The sequence below is a fragment of the Lagopus leucura genome, unplaced genomic scaffold, assembly GCF_019238085.1.
Source record: "Lagopus leucura isolate 7727_CA_CO unplaced genomic scaffold, USGS_WTPT01 Super-Scaffold_100035, whole genome shotgun sequence".
Lineage (NCBI taxonomy): Eukaryota > Metazoa > Chordata > Aves > Galliformes > Phasianidae > Lagopus > Lagopus leucura.
The window spans coordinates 2,513,847-2,524,817 of record NW_024962284.1 but is presented as its reverse complement, the minus strand read 5'-3'; the positions used below and the strand labels follow the sequence as shown (position 1 = coordinate 2,524,817).

General features: G+C 37.7%; 1 protein-coding gene across 2 annotated transcripts in view; it reads right to left on the bottom strand.

Annotated features, from left to right (window-relative positions):
* Positions 1–1,052: 1,052 nt before the first annotated feature.
* ANO3 (anoctamin 3) overlaps positions 1,053–10,971 on the bottom strand; it is a 113,541-nt gene continuing 103,622 nt past the window's right edge. For both annotated transcript variants that reach the window (XM_042882723.1, XM_042882724.1), the window contains 4 exons: positions 10,799–10,946; positions 9,796–9,876; positions 8,824–8,929; positions 1,053–7,579 (listed from right to left, as the gene is read on the bottom strand). In XM_042882723.1, the coding sequence (XP_042738657.1) occupies positions 7,397–7,579; positions 8,824–8,929; positions 9,796–9,876; positions 10,799–10,946 (518 nt within the window). In that variant the 3' untranslated portion in view covers positions 1,053–7,396. The remainder of the gene's footprint in view (positions 7,580–8,823; positions 8,930–9,795; positions 9,877–10,798; positions 10,947–10,971) is intronic.

Sequence of the window (10,971 nt, the reverse complement as noted above, 5' to 3'; positions counted from 1 at the left end):
TTGTCAACAGACTGAGAGTTAAGTCAATATTTGCGTTAATCCCTTTTACACCACTTTTATAATCTCGTAAAAGCTTACAGCTAAATCTAGCTGGCAGCCTATCGTCTCATGTGACAGCTTTCTTGTTTGTGCATTCAACATTGATACGGTTAGCAAGGCAGGAATGGAAACTTAGAAAACACAGTCATTTGTATTTCATTTTGGCTCTCAACATAACCAGTCAACAATTCAGGAGTGAAATTGGACCAAAACACCAGCATCAAACTACATAGATAGATGGTGAATGAGAAAACCCCAAAACTTCTCTACCAGTAATGGGATGATATCTTAAAAAGAGACATCTGACTGTGAAAACTATTCAGTATTTCTTGAAGTATCCACTCACTGCAGTATTCTTACATTCTACATGCCAGAGGCTGTCCAGTTTGTGGTTCTCTTCACACCCTTAAGAACAGTTTACCATTATATTTGCTACTGACTTACTATCTTCTGAAGTATATTTCTGCACCGGGTTTGTTTCAACTACAGCTGTCCACTGAGCCCATGTGTATTTGGTGTCAGACGTTCCAAAGGGTTCTACCCAAGCCCAACACACGGCCTTATGTAAGATGGTTAAAACTGTTAATCAGTTCATTAATGAGTATTCTACCAAGACTTAAGGCTAAATTGGAAATCAGAAAAAAATTACCATTCTGGTTAAATATTCAGTGTTGATTAAAGCTGTCTAATCTTCTTGTTTGCTTTAAGTCCCAAGCCACTCATCTTTCTGGAGAAGAGCTAGCCTGTGCATGAGAGTGGAAAAAAAAAAGTGAGATTAAGAAACTAGAAAACTGTCAATTTAAAACAGGAGCTTAAATGTAAGAAATTAATAATTAGTGAGAGCACTGGATCATGAGTGAATGAGTCTATATATGTATTAAATGTTCAACTGCCTGAGTCAAGTTTAACCCATCCTTTACTTCCTTACATACTATGGTTTGCAGGCACATGAATACTCACCAGTGTATTTTTCATAACTTTGAGTATCTGGAATGACGACACCAGGAGATTCCTTCAAAGATATCCAAGTTTATTATTGAAAAATGCAATATTCAAATGTGTATGATACAGTAAGTCATCGCATTTGTACATGTAAACCTTGATAAAGTAAACAGCATCTCAAAGACAAATTTATGCCAAAAGTGTCTTACAATAGTTAATCATATCAACAACTTCTCCTCAGTGAATTCTTTTAGTTCTGGGGTAAACATCGGCTTGTAAGAGTAACCTTAAACCCAAAAGAAAGTGAAAGCTGACAGGCCAGAGGAACTTCTAGCTTGCAGTGCATAAAAGTTAATTTCTCTGAAACACTTGGTGGTAACCCTATTTTAAATGTTACTTACAAAGTTTGGAATTATGAATAGAAAAAATAGTTGAAACTGTACTCTCATTTCTTAATTAGAAACCAAGTTGTATTTAAATATTACATAAATTTCAAGTATATACACATTATAAGAAATCTCTTCTGATCATGATATTGCAAGTTAGCCAGGACTATTGAAGTAAAAATGGCTGAACAACATTATGTAGATTTTACATGAGATTATTTCAAACAACTGAAATTCCAGCGATACTACTCTAGGTAAAAATTAGAATCAACAGTTTTGTAGATTTTTTTTTCAATACAAAATTCCGAGCCTTCTAAACATTAGAACATTAAATAAAAAGGTGATTTGAATTTTTTGAAATTTTTAACTGAAAAATTCTCAACTTCTCAGTGCTTAAAATCTCACTAGCTTTAGGCTGCGTTGGGTTTAATCCTCATTTCTCATCTAGTAGCATCCCAACAACTAGTTCATGGCAAGTAAGGAGCACACTGCAGGGAACATCTAGAGCTTATGGCAAGAAGTTAGAATGAGCCAAAGGAACTAACAAAAGGTAATTTCCAGTGCGAGTGAGGAGGGGATATTCCATTAACTTTTCAAGTCAAAATCCCAGTCCTGAACTAAGAAAGATTCCTGCATAACACGGAAGAGCAAAGGGATTTCTCTGGGGTTCTTTGTTGTGCTGTTATAAATTTGTGCTGTTGTGGTAACGTTGTGCTATCACGACCATGTCAAAATGATGTCAGTGTCAATGTATAGTGAACGCAGCTGTAATGTCAGAATTGGAGAAAAACTGTCGATGTGAGCCTCTTCATACACATTTCAAAATGCCAAGATTGGGTAGGACCTTCAGGTCATGTGTGTGTGTGTGTAGGGAGGGACAGGAGCGCAAAAGGTAGTCCTTGGGACAGTGACAGATGTCACAGCAGACCAGACATGGTGTGCTTCCTCACACCACTCTGTCGCAAGCATACCAGCTGGCAACAAGCACTGTACAGAGTGGTTTGGGAACACTTCTGTTTGGCTTCTTTTAGTGCTTTAAGTACTTTAGGTCAGGCAACTGCTCTTGAAATTGGACCATCAGCAAAAAGGCATCACTTAATAAAACACTATGGATAAGTAAAGAATGAACCAGAGGAGAAAAGGAAAAGGATCGCAGGGGTTCTCACCGTGCTCCAGTTTCAACCCTTCATTTTGGAGACTCGATAAGGGACTCTGCAGCTAAACTTGCTAAAAGGAACACATGAGCTTTGCCTTCTCTGCTCATCTCCAGCCTCGAAATGCTGGTTTATTCCATTTTACTGCAGCAGGAGGTGGGCTTTAACGAGCATGAGCTTGAACACAGAAAGGTAAAGAGGTCTTTGAAAGCCACTGCCTTTCCTGCCACAGGAATTCAGGTTTGCAACTCACTTAAATGCTTGGAAAAACGGTTACTGGTTACGCTTCAGTCAAACTACGCATTAGAACTGGCAAAATAACTTACTTCATCTCTCTCCGAAATCTGCCTAAACGTGGATCTCTGAATTCTAGTGTCAGCTGTAACATAAAATACACATTGTTACGAATGGTTGGTTATAGATTTGCTTCAAGCTTTAACCCCCCAAAATCAACATCGGTAGCTTACGAGGATTGTGAAAAATAAAATGCATCTGGAAATACTATGCAATTTTAAGTGATCACACATACACTGATAATTGCTTTTGGATCTGTCTCTTTTCTCCTATGTAATGCCAAATGGAAAATGTGATTGATTTCCATTAACTTCACTGCCTTCGTATACAACTGTATACAACTTCGTATACAACTGTTTACAAGAATACATTACTCGGTGTACTTACAAAAATCTAGTTTATGACAGTACTAATGAGAATTGGTCTTACATGTAAGCTATCTAAGGAGAGCTATTTTTTTTTTTCTTTTTATAGGCAAGGATCATTTTCAGTTAATCAAAGTGATTTCATGCTTCTGAACACAGGCATACGAATTTGCCCCTGAAAATTGGTGACACAGCTCCAAGATGAATAAATCCCACATAATACCATGCAGGGAATTCACTGAACTGCATGGCTCCAATCATTCTCTCTGGAAGCACTCACATTTGGAGTTTGCAGAAGAGGCCAAAATAAGGAAACCACAGATGCACACAGATCATCCTAATGATACAGTAAGAAAAAAATAGCACGAGTTTATGCCTTTCCCTGTGTTAACACTCACTCTAAAGCTTTGTTCCCCAAGATACTTTCCTTCATGAAGAAGACCTCAGGAAATTAATGAATTTACACATTAAGGTATGTATTTATTCACCTAACTTCACTAGATCCTCCAAACATTTTTTTTTTTGAGTGTTCTTTGGAATAAAATAGAGCCTAAGCAATCCTGAAAACATGATATAAGTCAAACTGCTATCAGAAAAGGGCACAGTAAGAGGCATGCATCTGCTTTGTAGGAATGAAGATGTATACTTCTGAAGAAATATGTGAAAAAAAACTCAAACCATTTGTCATCCAACATTACTATGGGAATTTAAGCCTCATCATCATCATCAATATTAACTTAAGTATTCATCTAAATTTTCTCTATAAATGTTTCAATAAAAAGGAGGTTGGGAAGAAAATCACGTGACCTGCCTTGTCTCAAAAGACTCCATCAGGATGCCCAATCACCACTGTAAGAAATTAAATTACAGCATAACAAATAGAGAGCTTTTGCTCAATCTGCAGGCAACCCTGATGGCACTCAGCTGTAAATACTGAGCACTCAATGCATCTCCTTCTATAGACAGAGGTGCTGAGCTCCATGAGGAAACTTCTCATTACAAAGGCTAATGAAACAGAATTCTTCGGATCCATTTCATTTCCATGCTTCCCCCCCTTCTCCACCCCCTCTCCCCCCTTTTTCACTCACCAGAATTCAGATCTCACACAGTGGGCACAAATTTGGAGTTAAAAGTAACTAGAAATATGTATAATGTGTGCCAACTTTTCAATTTCTGAAATGGAAATTTCTTTCGTCTGCATCAAGACGCTGAATTTGGTTAGCAATAATTAAGACATTTTGGACTAATCGTTTGTATTTAAGAATATCTAGTTGCTCGTGCAGTCTCTGTAAGGGCGCATGCATAGAGCAAAATTGTCATAGATTAGATCAGCAATGACCTAAAGCGTTTTTGCACAAATTTAAGTTCTAAAGCTTTGTCAGGTTTCACAAACGCAGCTTGCATGCACGGTCTATTCGTACTGGTCATTCGTTTGGAAAGACAATACCTAGAATATGAAAAGATCATTCAGCATTCATAACATACAGTATTCCTGAGGACAGTGTGTGCCTTGTACTTCTGTAAAAGAACGTGCAGTCAATGCAAACAGCATACTAAACAAAGTCTAGCAAAAAGTTCTCAGCTTAAGCAAATGGCTATTAGTGGCAAAACCTTTACGCTTTGTTCATGTCCTTCAGACATAAAGGAACACACAGTGTTTCTCCAAAATTTCTTGTGCTTTTTCCAGTGCATAAACTGCAAAGTCAGATCTACATACTTTCCTTCAGTCTACTTTTATACACCAGCGCTGAAATATTAAGATTATAAATATTTAAATCCCAAATCATACTCAAATACAAAAGAGGTTTTCTTTCAAATGCACTTTTAAGTTCAGTTGGAATTTGCCTGTTTTGACTTGTGCCAATATCCACAGCAGAAACGAGAAAGCACAAAATAATCACCAGTTCTGACTGTTGCTGATTTCTCTTCGAAATCTTCTCACCTTGGGCCAGCCAAGGCATTTTGCTGTTAGGGAAAACTTGAAAAAGAGGGCTGAACTGTGACCTTCTGAAGAACTGAAGTATTATCGCTACGTGGCACAGAAACAGAACCTGTGACACATGGTTAATGCTGTCAAGTGGTGATTGATATTCCGCAGTATGAAACAGGGAGAGAATAAATTAAATTAAATAGTGTGAAGCTGTAAGTACTCAGGAGAGTGCTGATATTTCTGATAAGGACTCCTGAGGAACTATCCAAAATGTAATTACCGGCCTTTCCAAAATACGGAAAGCTGAGTTCCGACAGCCCATTATCAAAGAACTAACTGCTAATACATCTGATTAAGCCACACCTTTCAATTTCCTTCCCCCTTTGTGCAATACTGTAGATACTTCTATAGTTGCCTTGCCAGGTCACATTAAGCTGGAATTAACCAAGACGAATATAGTGAAATGAGTACAGAAATTAAACGTTGATGCTAAAGTTCACTGGATACAATGGATTCTACTCATCTATTTGATGGGCTCTTAAAATTCATTTTATACAGTGTAATAATAATAATAATAATAATAATAATAATAATAAAATGATTGTTCTAACATATGTAAGTAAATACTGGAACGACACTTACTGATTCAACATGGCATTTATCAAGTAAAATTTCAGGTCTTTTTGTATCTGACAGCAGTGATTTCGCTGCAGCTTTATCTCTAAAATAACACAAATGTATAATGTCAGTATAATTTGGTGGTTCTGTTGTATTTTTTTTCCTTTGTTTTTTTTTTTCTTCTCATTCAATATTTAAGCATTGCTTAAAATTGTACAAGACGAACGGGATGACTGCGACTCTTGTTTCCCCACTCTCTACACTGCAAGTGAACTCTGCTCGCTTGTTTAGATTTTTCAAATGAAGTGCTTATCTTCTCACACATTATGAAATGTTAATAGCAACTCCATCAACAAAATGTGACAACAACCATAAGCAGCACTACCTTACACTGTATTCACAAAAAAACCTGAAATTTGGTTCTTTACATGAGTGTCTATTTTTCATACAATGAGCTCCCCAGACTGTAAGAAGGCGTACAATTGATAATAGAAAATCTAAAAGTAACCACTGTGTGTGTGTGCTTTTATAGACAATCTGTATACACATCAGGCTGTATTTAATTCCCATACTCTGACTTATTTAGCCCCATAAAAGAAGTGCACATTACTGGAACATTTACTGTTACAATAAGAAGAGCATTGTTATAAGGTGCTCAGATTCTCCTTCCCTGAACAAGCAAGTCAAAATGCTATACTGTATGTCTGATACATATCTGCATAAGCTTGCATATTATAAATAGTTAATTGTATATTCAGAATGAAGTAATTTGCACTGTATTAGAATATTTCAAGTTAGCATTCTGTGAAGTCACGGAATAATTGCTCAGACAGGTCAAAGAGAACAGTAACACAGTTAGACATCTGCATGCAGCAGAGCATGGAAATGACAATTCTTTCATCCATGTGAAGGTGGCCTTTCTGCACAAAAAAAGTGGAAAGACAACTCATAGCCATGTCATTTTCAACTACAGCTGCAATGTGGGCAATGCAGTGTGTTTCAGTGCTGCTGTTTTCTCTTTGAATTTAGAATTTTTGGTTTTTGACTGGAAGGATAGAATAATGACAATGATGTGCAAATCTTAAACTGCATAGTATATAATAAGCAGCCATATACCCACTTTTTAGGGTAGGACCACATCCACAATCTCAACAAGAGACGAGGACAAACCTGACAAAACAATAAGCCTGAAAGATCGTTTATATCGAGTTATGGCCACAAAGGCAACAATCGTTTTTTTCTTCAGAGGCATTACAGATGCGGCTGAGCAATCAGAAGCTGTAGTGGACATCATGTAATTTCTTTTTAGTCATGCCCTCACCGTACAAGTTTATAGGTAATTTTTTATTTTCATTATGCTGCTAGCATCTTCACGAACAGCATAAAAGCTCATTGCCATTTTAAAATCAGTGTCCAAATTTTTAATCTGCTGCCCATTCCTGAGTGCCAGTTCTAGGCGCTCACCTCACAGACCAGTCACAGATAAGGCTCTTCATGTTCTTCATCGGAAGCACCTGTTTTCCACTTCCTGCCAAAGCCTGCAACTGCACAGCCCAGTAAGAACATATATATACACTTTGAATCGCACACACTGATGCAAGACTGACTTCGTTTCGAAATCGCACTCTTCAGTTTCCAAACAGCGTTTTTGTTGCAGCATGGTATTGACTAAGGCCATTCATGGTGATACTGTTTCCCATTCTTCTTTCTTTCTCTCTGCAAATGCTCTAGTTCAGCCTCGTACATCATTTCCTGGACTAAGTACTTCTCTCTCCTCATTCTGTCACACAAGTCTTTGGGCATGTCCGGAATCAGGTAAGCAATGAAAGACTTTATTCCGAAAACGAGGTGCTGAAAAGAAGAACAAAAACAATGGCTTCACACACGCATAAATACTCATTCCTAGGATCAAACGCTGGGGCCTCAAAGTGAATGGCAAATTTGGAACTGCGATGTGACTTGTGACTGAAAAGTGATCCTTCTTTTTAAATCTCTATTTAGATATACAAGGCCTGCTCTGATAATAATGCCTTCTATGTAGTTACGCTGGCCCACAGAATCAGAGGTGGATGTCATTGGCATGGCAGTGGAGGTTGAACTTTCCCATCAATACCTGGTTACATTTTGCTGCCGTATGGTAGATAGCAGCAGAGGGGCTGTCTGACAGAATTGGTGTCTGACGTGGAAGTAAGTGTGAAGCAAAAGTGTGCAACTGAGTTCCTCCATGTGGAAAAAATAGCAACCACTGACATCCACAAGATGCTTGCTGAATGTTTATGGCGACCAAACAGCGGGGGTGAGCACAGTGAGCTGGTGTGCGGTGTGTTTCAGCAGTGATGACAGCAATAGTGGTCACCTCCACTGGTGCACATTTGATGAGCGTGGCATAAAAGCTCTTGTTCATCGCTGGTGATAATGCATCTCTAATGGTGGTGACCATACTGAAAAAGAGTATTTCGTAGCTCTGGATTTGCTCTATCAGTTAGTGTTATTGTGCTCACTGCACCTGCTGACATTTCCATGGAAATAAGTAGAAGGCATTGCTTCTGAAGTGATCTACGTATGTGCACATATATATGGGTATAAATGAACCATCTATCAGAAATGCTGAAGTCTTATGAAAAATGAAACTAAAGATACAGCTAGTGACCAGAATTCATACACAACTGCAGGATCTGCCATTAGTCTTTGTTAAGAGCTGGTTATCAAAGTAAGCAACCAGTTCCCCAGACAGTACCTTAGTCAAAGTTAGTACTCATTTCCAGTGTTGTATCAGGATGCCATCATGCGTATTTTTCCTGACACACACTACGGACAACTTCTAATAATGTTTAGTTGCGAACCATCAAGACTTATAAGATGATTGCTAAAATAATATGATTTCGGGGGGGGACTCCAGAAGCTGTGCTTGTCCTATCAGTTCTGTTGGAAGTAGCTGATTGAAAACATTTTGAGGGGAGTGGTTTTTTTTTCTCTCGAGTACTATATTGAATAAACATCTAATGACAATGACACTCTCTTTAAGAGACTATTATAAAAAAAAATCACTTCAACTCTAAAAAGGTAGAAGAGAATTGCTGCATTCCATAACTAACCTCAAAAACAATAATGAAGGCCAGTCGTGCTGCCAGAACGTGCCAGAACTGCAAAGTGAATTCATAGGGAGTTGAACTCCAGGGAGGGGCTCTGTAATCTCTGTAGCTGTAAAGCAAAAATAAACTGTAAATTAGTCCATGCTCAAAAAACTGGACATGGTGAAAAGCTCTCAAACTTATCCCAGAGGCGGTTAAAAGGAGAGAATTTGACCTGAAAGCATATTTCCAGAGGAATTCAATGAAAAATCATAGCCCACAATATAAATTTTAAATATAGATGCTTTTAAGATGGTAATGTTTTGCTTTCAAAAAGACAGAACAAACATTATCTTTTGTTGTTACACAGCTAGCATCTTGGAGTATTACATTCAAGTGTGTTGACTCTAAATTGATTCTCATCCTTGCTAATAAGAAGTTGAGATTCTGATGACAAGGCCTGCATAAAGGTAACAGGATTGTATAACTTGGTCTGAGGTAATTTTCACTATAAAACTAAAGCCAAAACAAGAAACGGTGCACTTAATGCAAAGTCAGGTTTAAGTTTTGTGCTCAATTTCCCCTATTTATCTTGCATAACATTTGGAAATCTGGGCTGGATTAAAGCCACAACAAACATTTAATTGCATATTTTAAATAATAGACCTCAGAATGCTGAGCAAAAATGAAATGAGAATTTTCTGCCATATTTACAGCTGGAGAACCACCCACAAGAAATAATTCACAGAGGCCAGTAACACGTGGCTTACAGTAATCCCAAAGAAACTAAGAATATAACATGGGTTTCCATTGGCTTAGTATTGCATCCTACAACACACTTTTCACATCTGAGATTTCTACGTTGAACAAAGTTGAACTCAGATACTTTTACTTTTCAAAAGTGAAACTACTCTGCCCTTAACTTAATCACTGACTTTCCTTTTAATGCCTATTTGATGTCCATATATTACAAGCAGAGGGAACATCAAAACGTACCGGCAGTATCCTGAATATCCCATTCCAAGTTCACTCAGATCAAACACTGATAAGCTGCTATTGACATATCCTTTTAGACATCTGGAAAGCAAAGACGTGGGGTCAGAACTCTTCCTAAAGTGGATATAAAGTATAAAGCTGTGTGCTATCACATGTTGTGAGGATAATGTTTTGTTTGTTTATTAGGACAAAAGCAATTGTAAAATACTAAGCAGAGAATCAAAGTGTTATTGGAAAGAATGAAGTAACTTATGCTTCTAAGATAATAAACATGATTTATAAATCTATTTTGAGCAAATTGCTCTTTTTATTTCTATTTTTTTTTTCCTCCTGGATCATCTATCAGCAGTTGCAAAGCAAACTAATTTCCTACTTCACTGTTGCCTTTCAAACCCACTGAACTAAGAAAGATGGCTAGAGAGACAAAAAGGATTCCTTGTTGTATGGGAACTGTTGTATCACAGCCTGAACCTCTGATTGATCACCTGAGACAAGCACTGAGTCAGCCCTGGGAGCACAGGTGAAGGCAATTCACTGCGTGACCAGTTTGTGAACATCTCTGAACTGCCTTGCTGTTTTATTGTTGTATTTTTTTGTTTTTGTCTTGATGCTTTCTCTGTGCTCCTTCATCTTGGGAAATGAAGAAGTTAAGTTTAGCTTGTGAGATGCACCATCACAGCTGCAGTAATAGCAAAGAGATAAGCAGGAAAATGGCTTAGTTCCCTCTCCTAGTGGGACAACAAAGACCAAAATCTTCACAGAAAAGAGGAACAACTCAACTAGGAAGAGCCTACAACTTCCACATTTTTTTGCATTTCTCGTATGCGTTTAGAAGGGAAGTAATGATGGAATGGCTGTTTCATGTGAAACACCTGACAAGGTTTGCACAGATGTAAAAGATAAAATGTTACCGCTCAAATACGTTGACACAGACAGACAGTAGGAAGAGTTTACGTCCCCTGAAATAAGCATGTATAAATAAATTTCAAAAAATCTTCATTACTTTTCTTGTCTGTATCCTTGATCTGTACAGGGACCATATTTATATGCATAGACAAAACGTGGAATGTAATCAGAAGTGATGGCAATAACAAAGGCATTGGTGATGACAGCCAGTACTCCAATTCCTTCAAGAATCCCATACCAGATACCTAGAAACAAAAGCAACGATGAAGT